The 20,770-nt window shown below is 53.8% G+C and overlaps 4 protein-coding genes across 8 annotated transcripts; 1 reads left to right on the top strand and 3 right to left on the bottom strand.

The window, feature by feature from the left end:
• Nucleotides 1-232: 232 nt before the first annotated feature.
• PHF23 (PHD finger protein 23) lies at nt 233-4,629 on the bottom strand. Of its 2 annotated transcripts, none has more exons than XM_007166462.3 (5): nt 4,390-4,629; nt 2,778-2,809; nt 2,530-2,622; nt 1,149-1,986; nt 233-1,044 (listed from the first exon to the last, which is right to left on the bottom strand). In XM_007166462.3, the coding sequence occupies exons 1-5, from the start codon at nt 4,421-4,423 to the stop codon at nt 830-832; spliced, it is 1,212 nt and encodes a 403-aa protein (XP_007166524.2). In that variant the 5' UTR covers nt 4,424-4,629; the 3' UTR covers nt 233-829. The 2 variants fall into 2 exon arrangements, with proteins under 2 accessions (XP_007166524.2, XP_057391600.1); XM_057535617.1 differs by lacking the exon at nt 4,390-4,629 and adding an exon at nt 3,369-3,390.
• Nucleotides 4,630-5,517: 888 nt separating this feature from the next.
• GABARAP (GABA type A receptor-associated protein) lies at nt 5,518-7,563 on the bottom strand. Its single transcript, XM_007166461.2, has 4 exons — nt 7,336-7,563; nt 6,714-6,792; nt 6,457-6,575; nt 5,518-6,012 (listed from the first exon to the last, which is right to left on the bottom strand). Exons 1-4 carry the CDS (start codon nt 7,423-7,425, stop codon nt 5,947-5,949), a joined length of 354 nt encoding a protein of 117 aa, XP_007166523.1. The 5' UTR covers nt 7,426-7,563; the 3' UTR covers nt 5,518-5,946.
• A 1,063-nt stretch (nt 7,564-8,626) lies between these two features.
• CTDNEP1 (CTD nuclear envelope phosphatase 1) lies at nt 8,627-14,962 on the bottom strand. Of its 2 annotated transcripts, XM_007166459.2 has the most exons (8): nt 14,134-14,951; nt 11,432-11,498; nt 11,219-11,337; nt 10,945-11,016; nt 10,411-10,527; nt 10,071-10,182; nt 9,567-9,651; nt 8,627-9,272 (listed from the first exon to the last, which is right to left on the bottom strand). In XM_007166459.2, the coding sequence occupies exons 1-8, from the start codon at nt 14,233-14,235 to the stop codon at nt 9,212-9,214; spliced, it is 735 nt and encodes a 244-aa protein (XP_007166521.1). In that variant the 5' UTR covers nt 14,236-14,951; the 3' UTR covers nt 8,627-9,211. The 2 variants fall into 2 exon arrangements, with proteins under 2 accessions (XP_007166521.1, XP_007166522.2); XM_007166460.2 differs by lacking the exon at nt 10,071-10,182 and having other exon boundaries at nt 14,134-14,962.
• A 313-nt stretch (nt 14,963-15,275) lies between these two features.
• On the top strand, nt 15,276-20,733 carry ELP5 (elongator acetyltransferase complex subunit 5). 3 transcript variants are annotated; one of them, XM_007166629.2, is made up of 9 exons: nt 15,276-15,533; nt 15,694-15,754; nt 15,841-15,921; nt 17,489-17,709; nt 18,837-19,018; nt 19,370-19,465; nt 19,611-19,711; nt 19,918-20,041; nt 20,360-20,733. In XM_007166629.2, exons 1-9 carry the CDS (start codon nt 15,488-15,490, stop codon nt 20,414-20,416), a joined length of 969 nt encoding a protein of 322 aa, XP_007166691.2. In that variant the 5' UTR covers nt 15,276-15,487; the 3' UTR covers nt 20,417-20,733. The 3 variants fall into 3 exon arrangements, with proteins under 3 accessions (XP_007166691.2, XP_057391602.1, XP_057391601.1); XM_057535619.1 differs by lacking the exon at nt 19,918-20,041 and having other exon boundaries at nt 15,282-15,533; XM_057535618.1 differs by lacking the exons at nt 19,611-19,711; nt 19,918-20,041 and having other exon boundaries at nt 15,296-15,533.
• The last annotated feature ends 37 nt before the right edge of the window (nt 20,734-20,770 follow it).

The following is a 20,770-nucleotide window of genomic DNA, read 5'->3' as shown; positions in this document are numbered from 1 at the left end:
CTCCAAGCAACTCTGATCCGCTGGAGCGTGCATGTGGGAGGTGAGGGTGGGAATTGTGGGGGGTCCTTGACTGGGGGGGGGTGAGGTGGGGCAAAGCCAATCGAGGTCCTAGGGTTGGTGGGAAAGGCGCAGAGCCAGGCCATTTTCAGCTTGGACTTTTAAGAGGTGAGTTTCAGCTCCTGCAGCCAGCTTTTCCAAAGCCTCCCTCCCAAGCAGGACAGTCAGTGAGGGCTATAAACACAAAAGAGCCCACTCTGCTTTATTTACAACACGAAGGCTGTCTGTACAAACAGCTGGCCAATATTATTAAAAACAAAAGAGGTGAGTGAGAGAATCGTCACCTTTCTGTTTTCCTTCCTCCCTCGGCCAAGGTCTGGTTGGTACTCCACCTCTGAGCTGCCATACTCAAAAGGAGAAGTCCAAAATTAAAAATACAACCGGTGTAGAATAAATGGGGAGTGAGATAAAAGAAAAGATGAGGGAGGGGAGTGCTATATTTACACTAGAGTTTTATAGACAACTGTCCCACTCCATCCCAATTCCAACCCTGGCCCAGAAAGTGAGCGGTGGCAGGTCCAAGGGACAGAGCTTAAGTGTCTAGGGACCCAGACAGCTTCCCACCCCCAACTGCAATACGTCCGAGTTCAAGTCCACAAGATGGGAAGGAAGGGTAGGGTAGGAACATCACTCATTTCCAAACCAGTCTCCCTTGGGAATTTCTGCCTTGAAGTGGGACAACATCCCAGCTCCGGGGGACAGGCTGATGACCCTGAGGCTCAGTTCCCAAGTCATGTTGCCATTCGAAGTTCCAGCCTAGAGATGGCATATGTCAGGGCTCTCCAGATTTCGGAGGCCCCCCTAACCGCCGGGCCTCTGGCCGCAGTTCCTTGCATTTCTGGCAGTAAAAGAAATCAGGGACGTTGGTCTTCTTAATCTTAGCACAGGAGAGGTGGATCCACGTCCCACACAGGCTGCACTCAATCATGGGCCGGCCTGCAAAGGGCTTTCGGCAGTAACACGTGATCAGATCCCATGAGTCATCACCTGGGGAAAAGAAGGTTTGTTTGGTGTTCTACTGGAGCTCTTGGATCCACAATACCCCCAAACCCATCAACCCAGCTACCCCTGGGCAGCCCCAAACTTCTCACCTGATTCTACCATGATGTCCTCATCCATGACCCGCATCTCGCCTTCACTGGAGCTGGCATCTCCATCTTGGCTTGTTTCAGTGCTGCCCATGTCCTTGCTTTCACTGTCAGTGGGAGGGGCTCCCTCAGGGTGCACTGTGGCAGGGGGCCTAGGAGCCTCAGGAGGTGTTGGCAGCACAGGGGCTGGGGCTTCCCCTCCTACCACTGCTGCCATCTCTTCCTCCTCTTCTTCTTCCTCTTCTTCCTCCTCCTCTTCAGAGTCTGTATCGCTGGGGGGTGCCCGGGGAGGCCCAGGAGGTGGGAGTCTATCCCCCCGCTCTGCCTTTTTCAACTTCCGCTTCTTGCTCTTCTTGATTCGAGACCTCTTTTCCCCATCCCCAGGGGCTGGCCGAGGCCTCCGAAGCACCCCAAAGCCTGTCCCCCCTCCTGGCCCCAACTTTCGGTTCTTTCGGTCCTTCTTTCGAGGAGGCTGGGAGAGGTCCCCCTGGGAAAGGGGCACTGGGGTGAGAGCAGCAGGGGGCCGGGAGGCATGTGTCAGGGATGTGGGGGACAGTGGAGATGCCATTTTGGGCCCATCTAGATCAAAGAGAGAGTCCTTGAGTTTCATCTTCTCAAGCAGGGTGGCACTGTCAGGGGCCTGCAGACGAGGGAAAGTGGACCTTGGGGGTCCTGGCTGGGTGGGACCTGCTTGAGCTGCCCTTCTCTTGGATGACTTTGCTTTCTTAACAAAGGTCTGGATGGTTCTGAGATCTGAGGGGGCTGAGTCCCAGCCATCGCTGTCTGCCGCACTCTCACCTCGCAATGGAGAGCTGGAGCCGGAGGCTGGCCAGTCATTTTCCTTAAAGGGGAGAAGAGACCAGGATCAGCAAGGGGCCCAGTGTCATCTCAGCCCCTATACAAACCCAACTTAAAAGACCAAAATATCGGCCAAAACCACCAACTCTTACTGTATTCAGAAAACTTATCCCCACCCCAATTCCCATCAGCATCTCCTCTTGAACACTTCCATGTTACCCCTGACCTCAAATTCTAGCCATCTCCCCAATGCCCACTGCCTTCACAACACAGCATCCCCCAGACCAGAGCCATGTTTCTCTAGCTCTTTCTGAACAGCCTCATTTGTTACCATTTTCAGCTTCCTAAAGTTTTTATCCAAAAGCACCTTCCATTTAGAGCACCCCAAAACCATTCACTGCACTCAAACCACCTATCTATTAATCCCACCCCCACTCCAGATACTAGTTTTCCCACCAAAATTTCCATTTCCCTAGTCTTACATATAATTTTTAGGCTTTGCCTACAAAGTAATACAGTCTCATAAGCTCAAGAGCCCCTCTACAGCCCTAGGACACCACCCTCCAGTCAGTTGTCCTGTCCCTACCTCCTTGCTAGGGGGGATGTAACCAGCATAGGCCAAAACAAAACTGCAGAATTTGTTGAAATCCTCAATTGTTCTCCGTCGTTTCTCTGGTGGCTGAAAGGAAAAAAATATGTAGCACAGAGTTTACAAGGGACATTCCCAAAAGCATAGTCCCTGGAGTGAGAAATCTGGAAAAAGCGGGAGAGGGAGAGAGAAGGAGCAGGGGATCCTACAGTAATACTGGGCTGCAAAAGAATGGGAAACCTCACCTGAGTCTCTGGCTTAAGAGTAGGAGGTGGATCTGTGAAAGCAATAAAAGCTGAGTCAAGGCACTAGGAAAGAGTCGGTGTAAAACCCCACCTCTCAAACCTCCGAGGTCCCAAGTGAATCCCTCCTCTCCCAGGTCCCTCAGCCAGGCGAGCAAGCCCCCAGCGGTGCTGGACCCGCCCCTGCTCCCCCTTCCGCCCCTCGCGGGGCGGAGCCTGGGCGCGGCGCCCTCTCAGGCCTCGCTATAGCGCTCCCCTTCCCCCCACCGGAGGCTTGGCGCTCCGCCCCCCCCCCCCAACTCACGGTTTCTCTAGACTCCGGGTTCCTCGGCTCTCTCGGCGCCCCACCCGCCATACCGCTCCCCGGACCGAGCCCGGGCTGCCGCCTGCCCCTGTCCTTCACACGCGCCCAGTGCCCGGAGTTCCCACCCCGCCGCGCTCTACCGCCCCGGGCCCTCCGCGACCGCACACGCCGCCCGCCGGCCCCCAGGGTCTAGGATGACCACGCCGAACCGCTCCCCGCCCTCCGGCCCCTTCTACTCGAGCACGAGGCCCGGCGCGCCCCTCACCCCCACCAAACACACACGGGCTCACACATCCAACGCCACTTCGCGGCCGGGACAGACCTGAGAGCTCTCACCCGGACGTGGCCCCACCTGCCCCCCCTTACCGCGCTCCCCACAATTTCGCCGTCCCCCCGCCCCCATCCGGGGCTTTGGCCCCTCCCCGTCTCGAGCTTCTCGGGCTCCCCGCCGGGCCCCCGGGCCCAGTTCCGAGCTCTCTCCGGCCGCCGCCCCCCCTGCCCCCGGACTCGCCAGCAAGTCACTAGGCTACGGACCCCTAAACTCGAGCCCCCCCAAGCAGCTACTCTTTTCCTCCCCAGCAACCCCCGCTGCTGCCGCCGCTGCCCCCCTCACCCTCCGCAACTCCCAGGCTCTAACCCTCGCCGACCGACCAACCCCCCCCCATCCCCAACTCGCCGGCCTTAAACCCCCACCCCGCCCCACCGCCCCCAAAACTAGCCAGCTCTCGTCGCTTCCCGGCTCCCTCTCCCCACAACTACCCCTCCGCATAGGTCTCTCTATCGCAGACAATACCCAGACCCTCTCTTCTCCCCACAACTATCTGCCCACCCCTCCAACAATCACCGGGCTAGCTCCGGCGGCAACTACCGGGAGCTCCGGCCCCACCGCCACAAACTCCCCCACCTCGGCGAACTACCGAGCTCCTCACTCAATCCTTTTCTACATCCTTCCTCCCCAACAACTCTCCGGCCCACAGATTCCCCCAACCTCCCAGTTCTAGGGCCCCAACCTGCCGGAGGCCCTTTCGGCCCCTAACCCCCGAAGCTCTAGGTTTCCAGCTCCCGCTCCCCCATCCCACCCCACCCGCCCTACACACACACAGCGCCTGATCTCCAACAACCCCCAGCCCAGTCTCCCACTCCTCTTTCTCCAAGGTCTCTCAACTCGTCACTCTCCCACCTCCAGGGGCAGGCCCCCGACCCCCTCCCCGCCCTCCCCCGCTGGGCTCCGGGGCTCGACCTCCAAGTTTGCCAATAGATTCCTCGCCCGCCCCCCGCCGGCTAAGCGCTCTGTGCCGGTCGAGAGCTCACCTTCGGGACTGGGCTCCGCCATGGCTTCCAGCATCGCCCCCTCCCCTCCTCCCGGTCCGGCGCCCCCCTCCCCTGAGCCGGGGATACCGGTGCCGCCTCCGGTGCTCGGTGCTCCTACTGCCTCGCTCCACGGAGGTGTCTGCTTCGACTCGGTTGTGACTCGAGTCCGCTAGCCGCTGCCGCCACCTCCCTCTACCACTGCCTCCCGCACTCCCGGACCGGGCCCCCTCCCCCCGCGCCGCCGGCCGCCTGCTCCCTCCTCCTCCTTCTCTCCTCCCTCCCTCCTTCTCTCTCCCCCCTCCCTTCGCGGGCGCTAACGCGCAATGCATCAAGGGGATTATAGTCCGTCCGGGGGCAGCAAAAAGGACACTACATAAGCCTCCGGAACTTCAGTTCCCAGCAAGCCACGGATTGGCGCAGGCGCACTAAACCGCTCTCCTCCCCCGGGGAGTGGCGGGGAGATTGGGAGCAGAGGGGAGAGGGGAAGAGTGCGCTCAGGCTCCTGGGAAATGTAGGCTGGGCGGGGCTAAGAAAGAAGGGGACGAAGGGAAAGAAGGGGTTAGAACTTTCGGCCACCATACTGCCTCATTCTGCGGCTTCTTTCTACCCCCGGGGGACCGCCCCACTTCCGGCCAGACAGAGAGAAGGCTGCTGGGAGATGAAGTTCTCCCGGTGATAATGGCTCCCTCCTCCCAGTGTTCTCCCTCTCCTGGATTACATTCGACTGGATCCCTCACGCCGGCACAAAGTCTGTCTAAGCGACATGCATCTGAGGACAGAGTCCTTTTACTAGCTCCCACTCGAAAATCTCCTTAACCCAAACGGTTATGACAAACTTGGATGGTTTATCTAAAGCAGGTGCTTTCAAACTTTCACAGGAACCCACAGTAAAAAAATCAATTTTTTTATAACCTCAGGACCCAATCCATACACACGTATATAAAACTGAACTTTCATGAAATGATACTCAGTATTCCATCCATCACAACAAAAGCACTTTTTATGCACAAGGAAAAGCCCAACATAAAAACAAACCAAAATATACTAGTATCCCTCCAACCTCCTCTTTCCCCACCACTTACGAGGGAGAACAAAAGGGAGAGGGGAGCAACACAAAGAAAAATCCAGTTCAGCTTGGTGGTTTTCTCTTTATTGATGTGCCTCCTACCTTCCCCCCACAATTTCAGTCCCTTCCATCTACCCCCAAAAAAGAAGGTAGTGAAAAGAAGGGATTGTTGGGGTTCTGAGCCCCTTGGGCAGTTAGAAAGGGAACAGAAACCAAAACAATCACCAGATGTGACAGAGATTGACCGTCAAGAAGTCTAAAGCAGAACGGGAAAGGTGGTAAAGGGGAAGAATGGAGAAAGAGTAGGTACTAGAGGCCATCTCCCCCATTAACCCTTGTGTTTAAAGGGGCCGGAAGAGAGTCTCAAACATTAGGAAGTGCAGGTCCTGAAAAAGGGAGGTGGTGTTTCACCCTCAAGGAGGAGCAGGTCAAGGAAGGGGGGCCACCTCTCTCTTTGTAGAATGGGACCCCCCACCTTAGGGACAGCAGCTTCACAGACCATAGACACTTTCGTCACTGTAGGCAATGTATAGAAAGAAGTCTTCTTCATGGTGTTCCTGGGGTGAAAGCAGAAAGTAACAGTGTTCAGGCAACTGGGCTTTAGTTACTTGAACCACCCACCACTGGGACAGATTCTTCCAAAACCATTCTTTTTGACTCTCCCTCTCACTTGCTCCAGACTCTAGACACTGAACAGTATTATTCTAGCCAACAGTCTTGGGCAAAAAGACCTCAAACTGTTCTCTGCTACCTTGGAACAGGGAGGGGCCTGGGGAGAGTCTGGATCACAACAGTTGCTCCAGCTCACTATTCTTTCTTCTTTCTACTCCCACGGCCCTGTCCAAATCCCCAACCCAGGACTATGTGGAAATTTTAAGAACAAATATAAAATTGAGAGCTAAGCAAGCCAGTTGATCCAAGAATTGCTGACTTAAAACTTTTTGCCTCTCAAGCGCTTCCAACTCCCCTCCAAAGCCTCCACTACTTCCCAGGCACCATACCTGGTATAGCTGACCCATCGTGGCACTGGTGGGTGGAATGACATTGTTGACAAAGAAAAACAAGGCATCCTCAGCTCGGAGATGAATTCGCTTCCGGATCAAGAAGTAGAACTGACCAACTGCCAAAGATACAAGGCCTGATAAAGTCAGAGATCACAAATGCCCTCAAAAGAACACCTTCTATGTGGAGCCTTCTCCCACAGAGACTGCACTCCCACCCCCAGCAAGCAAACCCGGGTATTGGGTCAGGTTCCCACCTGTAAGATCAGAAGGCACCAGATATTTCTTTTTGTCCAGGTCTCCTATCCGAGCTTTGGGAGCCTTTTCTACTATCACCTGTTAAAGAGAAGGTGAAAATTAGCAGACATTAGGTATACAGCCCGACAGCTCCACCTGTCAAGAACTCAAACAACAACATTCCTAGCACCCACACCTACCCCAGACTCATTTCTCTTTGTCTCTGAACACGCGGCGCAGCCCTGAGTAGGGATTCTGACCCCACTGACTCAAATTCACCTAAACATCCAGGATCCCTAAACAGGGCGTCGTAACAAACCGTTACTTTAATCAGAAGGGGGTGACTTGTCTGGGCCGACAGCTTCAATTTCAAAAACCCCATGTGAAGCTCAGACTGTCAAACGCCCCACAGCCTCCCACATGAATCTCAAGGTCTGTCTCTCGCGTCTACGTTCTCTCACCCCCAGCTCTACCGCTACCCCACTCCTTTCACCTCCGGTCCCAGGGACAGCAGTTTCGGGCTCGTTCCCAACCCCGCCACAGCCGGCAGCCTGATGCCCGCGCTGCGGGTCCCGGACTCACGCCCGGGCTGTGGCGTCAGCGCCAGCGCCCCGCGCCCTCGGCCCTGGCTACTGTCCTCACCGGGACCCGGTCCGGGTATTTCTTTCGGATCTTCTCGCCCTCAGAGCGGCGCTTCTCGAACGGATGCTCCTCTTTATACACGAACTTCATCCTCCCGGGAACCGGGCTGGACCAGGCTGGGCTGAGGGAACCCGGGGGGGCCGGGACGGGGGGCGGTGGCGACGGCGGCGACGCGCGGGCGGATTCGGCGGAGCGATCCCGGGACTTGGGCCACTTCCCTATTCACCAACCCCGCCCCCGCCCATCAGGAGCCTCCCCGCCTGCTATGTTACGCCACTAGCGCAACGGCCCTAACGCCACTAGCGTAGCACCACCTACTGCCCGCCACCCTCACGCCGTCAGCGCAATCGCTTTGGAATCAACTTGGAGGCTACGCAGGCGGCGTAGGAAAGATTGCTGGCTTTTGCTATCGTCGAAAATAACTGAAAACCCATTTCCCGAGTTTCCCCCGGGAAGGTAACGATGAAAATGGCTGGAAGATGGTAATCGTAATTTGAGACTTGGCTCTCCAAAAGTTCTTTTCGGAAATAACGTACAGGAAAAAGAGCAGATAATTACAAGGAGAGCTATTCACGAAACGTGTTGGTACGCTGAAGGCGGCCGTTGATACCAAAACAAAGTAGTACCCAAACGGAGGAAGTGGTCTCCGGAAAGAGGGCAGAAACGAAACGTATGTTTGGAGAGACGCACGGAACGCTTAGGTTCCAGGGATGAGTGGACCAATAGGAACTGGAGAGGAGGTCCGAAAGGTAAGGACTACGTCAGCGCGGAAGAATACTGCACTGTGTGTACCCGAGAATCATGTGATATTGGAGAAGGGCGGAGCGTCACGTGGCGGGTGGGAGGAAGTAGAGCCGGCTTAGGCTTCTGGGAGGAAAGCGCTGGGGAGGCGGGGCCCCGGGGCTCGGCCGGCCAGCCGGTGGCGTGGAGCACCCCCCCCCCGCCTCCCTCCCCGCCGCTCAGGGGCAGCGTCTGCTTAGCTTGTTCACGTCAGCCCCCCAGACGAAATGCGGGCTTTGCCGGCGCCCAGGTCTCTCCTCCTTTCATATTTCTCTGTCCTGCCGCACGGAAGCTCATGTTCCCTCAGGACACACAGCTGTCCTTTCACTCCCCACCAGGGCGCCCATCCTGTCACTAAGACCCTTCCCACCAGGGAAAGCCAACACCACCGTTCCCCCTACCCCTCGGGTCTACAGCAGCCTCTTTTCCTTCTGCCTAGGGGACAGGGTGGGTGTGAACAAAGACCCCTCCCTTCATTTCCCAAAACCCCAGAGAAGGACCTAGGGCAGCCTTGGTTTTAAAGTTATAATGCATGGTTTAAAAGAGAGGAAAGAAAAAAAAGGAGAGAAAGCTGGTTACAGGTCTGAGGGAATCTAGGAAGAAGGGAAAATAGAAAGGGAGGGGACAAGTTTGGGGAAAATCCAGTGGCCCAAAATCCCAGTTTCCCACCCACAACCCAGCCCTTGGAGTGAAGAATTAGATCACTTTTGTACAAGAGTTTTTAAAAAAAACAAATCACAACAAAGCTGGCTTGGCTTCTCTTTGAGCCTCCCGGATTACCGAATGTCTGTCTCCCACTCTGGCCAGTCCTGTCTCTCCACCAGACACTGTTGCGGCTCTCCTAGGCCTCCGCTTATGTCCCAGTCTGGGGTTTCCAGGGAGTGCGAACACGAAGTTAGAGTGAGGCTGCTTGAGAATCTGGCCCTTGTGTCCATCCAGACTCCATATGGAGTGCAGGGCTCCCAGGGCAGAGAGGGGTGGGAGAGGCAGACCCTGCCCAGGCAGTCCTCACCAGTGGACAGGGCACCAGACGGCATCCCGAGGGCTCACCCTCCCTTTCCCCCCCACCCCAACTCAGGTGGAGGGGGAGCAGCTGTCACCAGAGCCTATGTTGGTGAAGGTTTCGGCTCAGCACAGAACGAACGTCAGCGGTGAACCTGGGACAACAATAACTTGCATTGGTAGAGTCCTTATGTTGATATCCTCACACTAGTGTAAGGCAGCCTCACGGAAGACGTGGGGTGGAAAGGATCACCGTTTTCACATGAGACAGGTTCAGTTTGCCCAAAACCCAATGGCTAAAAGTGATGAGTTTTAAGAAGACCTTGGTTCAAAAGTAATATTCTTAAGGGAAAAGAGATAAGTAAGTAAAACAGGACAAACTTTTATTCCTTCTTGGGATCCCCCACCCGCTCCTCTCCTCAGAAATCTAAGTGTCTAGCTTCCCTTACCTGAGGGCATCCAGCATCGGAAGCAGGTTGAGAAGGGCGGTATCGCTGGGGTCACTGAACCAGGATTTGATGGGGATGGCATTGTCTAGGGTGGGTGAAAAGGCACATGAGAAGAAACAAAGGATTCAAGAGAGACGGGGTGTTTTTCCTTTTATTTGGGGGTGGGGTTCATTACTTTAAAATACATACCCCCCCAAACTCAATGACCTAAGTAAAACCTTCTTGATTTATTCTTCAAAATAAAATAAAATCTTAATCACTGTATCTCATACTAGCGTGAGGCTTCTAGTCAAACTTACTGTCTTGTGTCTTACCTGAAGCAATTTGATATGAGAAATCTGATTTATGAAATGGATATGGGGGGGGGCGGGGAACATCTCATTTAAAAGAGAAACAACCTGCATCCTGACCTACTGTAAACCAGGGAATCCCAGCTCCATGCATTCAAAATATCTCCTCAGAACCACTTCCTAGTCCTGCCAGACTCACCACCGTCCCCTGTACCTGGATGGCTCCTGTAAGCCCCTGGGGAGTTATCCAGGATCACAATGCTGGAGAGGTCACTGTGGACCACAGAGAGGTCCTTGATGTAGCTGCCCAATTCCAAAGTGCAGTGCTGGAAGGCAGGGTGAGCTGGGCATCAAAAGGAGACTCGCCCTCTGTGATTGCTCCCGCAATCCGAACAATGCCCACAGGCAGCCAGTTCTCACAAAAGGGATTATACAGTATGCCTCCCCCACACCCTCAGAAGGTCCCATTCCAGGGCAGTTGCCTCAAACTCAGGTCCCTCCCTGATGGCCTGCCTCCCAAGCCTCACTCTTAGACCTGGACTCTAGCCCGTTACCTGTCTGTAGTATCTTCTCTTGAGAATGCTTCTGCTATTATCCAGTTTATCTGCCACAGCAGAGCCGTAAATTTCCATGCTTGCTGTGAACACCACCAGCTCGTACCACTGGCTCACCTGAAAGAGATTGGAGAAGAGGAAGGTATCAGAAGAGATGATCATTCAGACATATAGTTCCCTTTTACTAAGACTCTAGCAGAGTCCTGCAGGACTTCCAAAAACATTGAATGTCTCTGAGGACACAGAATTCTGAAACTGTCCTCAAACTCAAGAGTCTTAGGCACCATACACCCTTAAGATTCACAGATGCAAGAACAAAAGAGCGGGAAGGCCGTGGAAGAATAGAATTGCATCAGCACAACAAATGAACCCAAACTATCGAAAGCCATTCTCTGAGCATCCTACAACCTCCCCTCTCCAAAACTGCCCTTACCCATTTCTCCTGATCCCTTACTTCCTCCAAATCCTCTAAATTCCCAGAGCCCTAAAACCATTCCTTCATCACAGAGCTGCCTTCAGCTTCTGCAAACTCACCACTTCCAAGAAGAAATCCACATGGGGCCTCTTATGTACAAAAAACCGGACGGGATGTTTGTCTATTACCACCTGTAGAGGAACACAGCAGGGCTGGGAGAAGTCCTGAGCACCACAACACAGGCCTAAAGGACACCCCCCCACCCTCCCACTGCCTGCTTCCCTCCTTCAGGCTGCCAGAGGACACAGCCAGGGATGAGATGCTCTGGGACTGGCAAAGAATCTGAGCAGAATAACAGACGTAACCATTCCATCACCTCCCAGCCCCACACACCTTGAGAATGAAGTCAGGAGGCGTTCCAGGCCGGACTGTAGGCCTCAGGACCCCATCGTGATGGGAGTGAATAAGTGTCTCATCCAGATCCAGCACCAGGATCTTCCTCTTCACCTGGCCTGAACCACAGCGGGAAGGGGTAACACCAACCAACCTCCAGCCAAGACCTTGAACCCTACCTCACCTAGGGTTCCTCCCAGTCAGCATACTCACTTAGCCGATTCCGGGACACAGGAGATAAGGGAAGGATGTCATATCGAACGGTTTGGTACTGAATTACCTAGGAATAGCAAGAGAGAGGGTTAGAACCCTTGACAAGGAAATCTTCCCCACTAATAATAGGAAGCACATGTTGAACATTTACCATACATTGGGCATAGTGTAATTTAGGGTTGTTTCTTTAATCCTCAGAACCCTAATAATAACAACAACAATACCATCTACATCTTAAGGATGAAGAAACCAAGGCTTGGAGAAGTTAAATACTTTGCCTAAGACCCCACAGCTAGGAATTGTCTTATTTAGCAGTTTGCCCCTCCAGTTAGAATGAAAGCAAGGATTTTGTCTCGATCGTGGCTGTATTCCTAGAACACTATAGCAGGGGTGGTCACTTACATTAGAATCAATGAAATGGTGGAGCCAGGATTGTACCTGTGCAGTCCGATCCGAGAACGTGCCCTCTTAACCATGATGTTATCCTGCTACGTGGAATAAAGAAATGCGTGGCCCTCCCCACCTCCACCTCAAGAATTCTTTGTGACAGCTCTCATCACCTCCTGTTGGGAGCTGAGAGCCTCAGATTCCTTAGTGGACAGAGCGTAGGCGTCAGGAGGGGAGGTCCTTGGGTCACTAAGGGGAACAGAGAATGAGGGAATCCAGGGGTTGTCAGGTCAGCTAAGTTCCTCTGGCTGGGGGCCACCAGGCCTATTTTAACCAGCCACCTGTCCACTTCTGTCTCTACTAGCCAAGTCACAAGTTGTAGAGAACCTCAGCCCTCTGAACAGCCTCCTTATCCTGGTACCCAGGGCAAGGCAGAGAACACTGGAAAGCCCCACTCACCAGGCAGACTGCTAGAGTACCAAGAAGGCCAGAGTGAAGTAAGGGCTGTGAGTGGGAGGTGAGGAAGGGACAAGGATGTCACCATCCCGGCCTTCCAGTTTCTCCAAGCCTTCTCTAGAGGCTCCTGTTTCCAGCACTCAAATCTCTCCCATGCAAAGCTTGGCAATTCCCTCCTCTGCTCTTTTCTTCTAAGCACAGTCCGTCCCTAGGCCCCAAGCCTCACCAGAACCAGGCTCTCCACTTGCAAACCAAAGGGCCCTCTCCCCCTAATCCCAAGGCATGTGCCCTTCTTTTCTCTCGGGGCTGCGATGAAGGCCGCAACAGCTCGGGTGTCCTGCCCTATCTCGGGTTGCACATGCTGGGCATGTAGGGAATGCTCTCAGCATCTGCCAGAAAGGGGGTGGGGGGAGAAACCAGATTGGAAAGGAAGGAAGGGAAGACAAAAGGCTGTGGGGTCAGTGCTGCCCAGAGGGGAGCAATTTTGCAAGGAACCAGTCTCTGCATGGGCTGGAGCCCATCCCTGCACCCAGAACAGAAAACTGCTATGTTAGGGGGAGAAGGGGAGATGCTCGGAGCAAGGCCAGGACGAGAAGACAGCAGCTAACACGTAAGGAAAATCCCAGGAGCTAGTCCCCCACACATCTCAGTATCTCTGACCTGATTCTTCTTGGCTCCTAACCCTTATCTCAGGGAAATAGCCCTGCCTACAACCATGACCACCCAGAAACAATCCTCACCCTAAACCTTAAATCAGGAAGTGGAAGGAGTGGAGTGGTCAAGGAGACACTGAATCCAAGGCCAGGCCCATTCCCCAAATCAGTAAGTCAACCACCACTACCACTCAGGGCTTTCTGGAAGTTCCTTGACCTGGGCAGCCCCTACTTGGTTTTATTCCTTCATGTTTTATTGAGGTATGCCAGAGTACAGACTGGCGACCCTCTGCACCCCAGCTCACTGAATCCTCCCCAGACTCCTTCAGAGCATTCTCCCCCATGATGGTGAGAACACAGAGTACATTAAATGATGTTAGCCTAAGGAGGTTTGACCTTGGAGAAAAGCTATGGGGGAGGAAACCCAGAGATACACTCCCCACAGTATCCCTCACAATGCTGGGGTCTCCTGGAGAAACAATCTGAGAAGCATGCCCTCAGATTCAAACCTTAAACTGACAAGCACCGTCTTCTGATAGGGACATCCAAACTTTAATGTGCTCCCTTCCACAACTAAAGATGCCAATCATAAATGCATCTTTTTTAGTCCCAAAGTCTTAATAAACCCAAATATTCACACTCACACTATGAAATGAGTTTTCAGGACCTTTTTGGAAGAGTTCCCTTAATTTGAACCGCAGGGGTTTCTCCTTCACACCCAGGGCTTTTCCCACGTTCCCATCCTTGTTGGTGACATACGCCCTCCCACCCACCGCCACCCTTGGCACATGAGCCTGTCTCTCCCTTGTTATGAGACCAAACACACACGGAGGTTCCAAATAATAGGAGGGTCTTTCACAAGCCCACATCAACAGACCTGCTGCCATCAAACAGGTGTTCCCCGCCCCTCGGCTTCTTTAGCAACAACTCTAGCTTTCTTAAAGAGCACCCCACCCATCACCCTAGCCCCCAAGAGTTGCCAAATCCTTTTCCCATCTAGCCCCCCTCCACCATCTCAGCTCTACTACAAGGGTCTTCCTCTTCCCCGTCCCACCCCATGCCCAGCGACGGGTGCTCTAATTCTCTAGCGGTAAAAGCTGCCGCCGGGGCTGTTTCTAGGCCCAAACAGAGGCCCGAGACTTTCCAAAAACCCTAGAGCACCGCTGACAGAGGTCCCCACCACCACCAGCGCCCACCCAGGCTCACCGTGCGGATCTGCCTCCGCAAAAGGTAAATGAAGAAGCTCCAGAGCTTGGCGGCGAAGGCCACGAACGTGCGCAGCCCCAGCAGACACTGCGTCCGCATCATCCCGATGACCCCGGCACCGCCGGCCCCGGGGCCCCCGCGGCCCAGCTCCGCCAGCCCCCCGGGGGCAGCCCCCCGCCACCGGGAGGGGGAACGGGGGCCCCGAGTGGCAGGAGAGGCTGCAGAGAGGGGCACGGAGCGGGCGGCTCAGAAAGCCACCCACGACGAGGGGAAAGCCCAGCGGAACGGGGAGCTGGGGGACAGGCGTGGGCAGCCCGCGGGGGCCCACATGGGCGGGGAGTGGCACCGACGGATTCGCGGAGGTTGCGGGCCGAGACAGATCGGGCTACGATGGGGTCCTCCGAGACCAGGAGGGAAGGGGATGGAGAATTGGGGGAGGGGGCTGTGGGGGAGGGGGCTAGGGAGAAGGGAGGGAGGGAGAAGGAAGGGGGAGGGGAAGGGGGAAGCGGAGGGTGGCCCGCTGCGCAGGCGCGCTAGGGGGCTGCCCGCGGGAAAGGGGCGGGCGGGGGTAGCGGCGCGCGCAGGGCCGCGGTGGCGGCGAACAGACCGGCTGAGCCAAGGAGCCGGGAAGGAGGGGAGGGGGAGCCGAAGGGCGCGGATGGCTGGACTGGAGCGGCTTCCCCCTCCCCGAGGTCGGGGGGGTGCCTCAGCCGATAGGGAGCGGGGCTGCAGCCTCTGCAGCTGGATTTCCCACTCTGACAGGCGCCATTTTACCGCCCGAAGGCCTCCCTCCTTCTTTCTTCCCCCCTCCTCTTCCCCTCTGACACTACTTCCGGTGGTGACGTGTATTCGCTTCACCGGGGCTGAAGTTCCCCCAACTCTGTCTTCGGGGGTGGGGATAAGGAAAGTGGAGCGTGCTCCTAACAAGGCCCCAGTATCGCGCATGCGCGGAGGGTGGCGATGGGGCGGGGCCTGAGGCAAAGCAGGCCCGCCTCGAATTGCATGGGCGGGGCGGAGTGACGTCACTTGCGCCAGAGGCTCCGACAGTAGGGCGGGATTGCGCGGCCACTTCCCCCTCCCACAGACAACTGCCCCAACGGATCTTCCCGCCCTAGTCACGGTAAAAATGTAGAGAGGGGCGTCGTCCCTGCGTCTGTGCACCAGGGCTCAGGAGGGGTCGCTCCGCGTGAGCTTTCCTGGGATAGCGAACCTAAGCACCACTCACTCCAGGTTACGCCAGGTCTTAGTGGTGGGAGAGATCGTGGATGCCCCGCCCCTTCCATGTGGAGGGGCGGGGCAATGGACAGTGACGCCATCAGAGGGCGTCCGAAGAGGGACGCGACGCATTTTGGAGATGCTGGAATTGCTGTTGGCTCTTGGTGGCCTGGTGCTGCTTCGGGGTGAGGGTCACAGGCACAGGGGCTTAGGAGCAGGGCCCAAGGGGTGGAAGTGGAGAGGAAGGGCCGTGGGTAAGAGGCCAGGGGTGGAGGTCGCTACCGGTTCGCGAATGCGAAAACCTCAGTGTTCTCAGGCTGTTTATCCGTCCCTCGCTCTCCCCAGACTCCGTGGAGTGGGAGGGGCGCAGCCTCTTGAAGGCGCTTATCAAGAAATCTGCACTGTGGTGAGTATCCCGCAGCGTCTCGCTGTCCTGCCCGAGAAGGGAGCCTGGGCCCCACTCTTTGACACTCTCCCTCATCTCTGCCTCAGTGGGGAGCAAGTCCACATCCTGGGCTGTGAAGTGAGCGAAGAAGAGTTTCGTGAAGGTTTTGACTCCAATATCAACAGCCGGTAAGTACAATTTGGAAGAGATTTAATTGGATTTGGGACCTCTGTTGCTGAGGAACTCCCCTTCCAGCTACAGGGGCAAACCTGATATGTAGTAGCAGCTACTTATTCATTGAATGGATATGGGTTTTTCAAGAGGTAGGAATTAGTCAGAGGAATGATGAAGAGTGGTATCTGGAGAATCCAAAGCAGGGACCATAGAAGATGAGAGGAACAGAGTAATAAGAGGCCGACAGTACAGGTTAGCACTAGAGGCTGGACTGGAGGACAAGAATAAATGTGTTCTGCCTTTTGAGTTATTCAGAATCTTGTGATCGACATGCATCAGCACTAACTGCAGGGTACATAGGGACTTGTCCTACAGGCAGAAGGAACAGTTTATGCAAAATTAGAGAGGTATGGAAGGCATACCTGTTCATGGGAGATGGAAGAGCTTCCTGAGGTCAGACAGAGAGGTACCTGGTAGTAAAAGTTCTTACAGAGCACGAAAAGGAAAATTTGGGAGGAGAGTGATAACGTCATACCTGTTAGAAAGACTCGTCCAGTGACCACAGTGTGGAGAATGGGTTAGGAGGGGGCAGCCTGGAGATAGGGAGACTAGGTGGGAAGGCTATTGCAGTAATGCAGGTTCACTCAGATGTATAAGTACCGGTTAAGAACTAGTTGTGAACCAGGAACTGAGCTAGGCTAGAACAGTGAATGAAGCCGACATGATTCCTGTTCCAGTGAATCTTAGAGAATAATGGTAGGAGGTGACAGAGGCCTAGCTAAAGACAGTGGCAGTAGGGATGGAGAGTTTAGGACAAATGTAAAAGGACTTTAGCAGGTAGAATTTCCAGGACTTAACAGACTGATGTGGGGTAGAGGAAAGCAGCCAGATCAGGAGGTACCTGAATCCACCTTTGTTGGGTGGTTAAGAAAGATTACTTCCTGGTCTGGTTAGCTAAGTGGATAATAATAGTTTACACTTGTCGGTTGAGCCCTAATTTTGTATCAGCTGTTATAGTAGAGGTGATGCTGTAAAGGTGGCATTCACAAGAGAAGCAGAAGATAGAAAGGAGATGTCTGGGAACAAGTTCTGCCACTGTGAAGCTTTCCCAGGATTTCTAGTCCATGCCAGTCTCTTTTCCTGAATCGCTATGTTATCTGTAGTTAGTACCTCAGGACTTGATTCTTGACCTTCTCTAAGCTGTCCTACAGGCAGGAACCATGTCTCAGGTCCTCTCTTTTCTCTTTATCCATTCGAGAATGATACACTTTAGGCATCATTTAGTACTGTGCTGTCAGGAGGTTGGTATTCCTATTTTATAAATGAAGAAACCGAGTCTTACAGAGATGAAGTAATGTATCAGTTAGGTGACCTTGGACAAGTAGAAACAAGCTTGGAGCTCAGGGCTGTCTGATGCCAAAGTCTGTGCTCTCAATTACTATATTCTACTTCTCAGTAAAAACTTTTCAGTAATATTTAGGATATTATTGAAAATCGAGAAACAGCCACAAAAATCAGAAGCTGAATTTGGAGATTGGGGGGAGGGGCAGTAGAATCATGCCTTTCCGTTTCCCTTTGTAGGCTGGTTTACCATGACCTCTTTAGAGACCCTCTCAACTGGTCAAAGACTGGGGAAGCCCTTCCTGGGGGTCCCCTGGAAGCCTTGAGGGCCCTGTGCAGGAGGACAGATCCTGGCCCTGTCACCGTTGCTCTTGATTCCCTCAGCTGGCTGCTGCTTCACCTTCCCTGCACCACACTCTGCCAGATTCTGCACGCTCTGAGCCATCAGGACTCCTGCCATGGTGAGACTCCTCCTTCGTTTCTTCCCACCATACATTCCCCCTGCCAAGGGATGTGCCCCTTTCCACCCTAACAAGAAACATATCAGGGATCTCCAATTGCGCTTTCTTCCATCTCTTTAGCCTTTATTCTAGTTCTTGGTTTCTTATAGTGCTATCTACTAATTACTCTTTTTTTTCTTTTCCAAGTTTTTTTTTTCCCTCATTCATTTCATTCATTCATTCAACAAACATACGCATAAATACACTGTGTCAGGCACAGTTCTAGATAATGGAAAAATAAAGGCTAACTGTAGTCAGGTCCTTGCCTTCCAGGAGCTCAAAGTCCCGTAAAGGTATAGACAAGTAAACCAGCAATTACTAGACAGTCTGATAAGGACCATGATGATAAAGGAACATGCACCGAGTACCTTAAGGAAGGAATGTCTTGAAGAGCAAGGGCCAGTTTGTCCAGCTGGGGGCACTGGGACTAGCCCTAAAGTACAGTGGGTACTAGAATGGGCTTTAGAGTCAGATACCCAGCTCGGTATACAGGTGCTTGGTCGCACAGTGCTTCCGTTTCCTCAGTAAAAGCCGAGGAAGGAGGGAGTTTATAGTATGAAGATGAACCACTTGGAATTGCTTTTATTGTAGATCAGATATGATCAAATGTCAGCAATTTCATACGGTCCAACCTAAAAATGCAAGTATTTAGTGCAGTGCCTGATGCTTTGTAAATGCTGCTAAAAAGGGAGGGAAGGAAAGAGGGGATCTAAGGCACTGACTGGGATCTTGGCAAGTTCCTGACACTGCAGATGGTTCAGTGTGTAAGAGATGAGGCTGGAAAACAAGCGGAGAACAGATGCTAAAAGTGTGGATTCCATCCTGAAGGCCTTGAGGCGCTCCTGAGGATTGAGGTCAGAGTGGTGCCTTGATTCGATGTGCATTGGAATAAGAAAGTGTTTTAAAGGTGAGGGCTGAAAGAGGTCAGAGCAGGGCAGTGACACTGGCCGAGGTTAGTCAGGATCCTGGCAGAGCTCTGAGGGAACGTGGCCCTGTCCTTCCTTTTTTCCTCTTCGCTATTTGATCCCAGGCCTCCCCCAAATGCTCCCTACTGCCCTTCGTGCACCACCTTTCTTGTCCCTCTCCAGGTGACAGCTCCCCAGGAGAGCAGGTGCATGTGCTGGGCCTGCTGCATGAAGAGCTTCACGGCCCAGGCCCCTTGGGAGCACTGAGCAGCCTTGCTCAGACCGAGGTGACCCTGAGCGGTGTGATGGGCCAGGCCTCAGCCCACATCCTCTATCGGAGGCCCCAACAGCGCCCGACCCACCAGGTCAGAAGCACAGGAGAACTGGAGGTTGGGGTCAGAGAGGAAGAGCAATAAAATGGCTGATGCGATGGAGCACTTCCCTAGGCTCTCATGGTTTCAGCATTGCCCTCATTGTATCTCCACAGCTGCCCTGTGAGGTAGATTGTTTTATTATCCCCATTCTGTAGCCTGGAAAGCTCGGATCCTGTGAGCTTAACCAATGAAAGACACTGCCTTCCAGGAGATGAAAAAGGAGTGCAAGAGCTGGAAGCAGCCAGTTACATAAGTGGTTGGGAGCTGGGGCGGCAGGTCCTGGTTCTCTGGTTTGTTCAGTAAGATGAAAAAAACCTTAATACTCTTCTTTCTTCTCCCCAGACTCAGTGGTTCTCCATCCTTCCTGACTTCAGCCTGGAGCTCCAAGGGGGGCCGCCCCTAGAGTCCCAGCCTAACCCAGATCCTCATACTCCCTCGGTATCTAAGAGAGCCAGGGCCGGAACAAGGGGATGCAGTTTGGAGTCTGGAAAAAGGAGAGAGGGGGATAAAGACTGCAGGGGTTGGGGCTGGGGTCAGGGATTTCAGTGATGGGGCAGAGTGGCAGCATCCTTTGTCTCTACAGACGGACCCCACGACTCATTTGACTTTTAACCTTCACCTGTCCAAGAAAGAGAGAGAAGCCAAAGATAGCCTGACCCTGCCCTTCCAGTTCAGCTCGGAAAAGTAAGGTTGGGGCCTCGGTGCCCGGGTCCCTGAGCTGAGCCCAGCATCTGGGCCTAAGAGGTGGGGCAACAGCAGGTTGTTGATTAACCTCTTAGACTTTATAGGGGCTGAAGTCCACTTCCAGAGGCACGTCTGGGGAGGGGTTCTCTACACACCCAAACCCCAACAATGGCAAAGGTCCTTTATGTCTTTTTTCTCTCCATTAGAGCCTTGGGTCCCAGCTCCACAGATGTCCCCAAAGTAATCTGGGCCTGGGTTGAGCCAGACCAGACCCTGGAGAAGTGGCCCTGTCTCCAGGCAGCGGTGCTAAGAGGACAGGAAGCTAGATGGGTATGGCAGAGGCAGGTTAATAAAGGCTTAGTAGATGCTTGTTGTCCCGTGCCCAGTGTGTGAGCAGGTGAAGCAAGACTACGGCAGGATGCTTGCCCTCAAGCTGCTAAGAACTTAGGCTATTATGAGAGCAGCATAAGAGTATCTACCCTGTACCAGGTGGTGCTTCCGTGCTAACTAAACGAGGTCACACAAAGGGACTTAGACCAAGAAAACATGGAGGCCAAAGAGGGAGTCACTGTCACAAGGAAAGAGGGTATCCAGACATGACCCATTACCCACCCTCACCAGCACCAATCTCCCTTTATGTCTTCTCAGACAGCAGGCTCTACTGCGCCCTGGGCTGAGCCAGGCTACCAGCCACATTTTCTATGAGCCAGATGCTTATGATGACCTGGACCAAGAAGACCCAGATGATGACCTAGATGTTTAACTGGCCAGGAGATGTGACTAGACTGTAATTGGAGGACGAGGGAGACCTTGGGCCCATAACCATCCTTCCATTGTTTGCATTGGCCTTAGCCTGTCTCTGCCCCATCTTTGTTCCCTGTGTCTGTGGAGGCCCTGCCCTGTGACCCATGAGCCAGGGAGCAGCTTCCAGTGAGGAGAGAAGGTGGAATGGGAGCATAAGGGAAGGTGACACCACCACCCCCCAAGCCTAATAAAATCTTAATTTTTTTATTAAAAACAAAAGCTCTTTGGTTGCTATTTAAGCAAGAGTTGGGAGTG

The sequence above is a fragment of the Balaenoptera acutorostrata genome, chromosome 20, assembly GCF_949987535.1.
Source record: "Balaenoptera acutorostrata chromosome 20, mBalAcu1.1, whole genome shotgun sequence".
Taxonomy (NCBI): Eukaryota; Metazoa; Chordata; class Mammalia; order Artiodactyla; family Balaenopteridae; genus Balaenoptera; species Balaenoptera acutorostrata.
The sequence above is the reverse complement of the archived record's forward strand: the minus strand, read 5'-3'. Positions and strand labels throughout refer to the sequence as shown.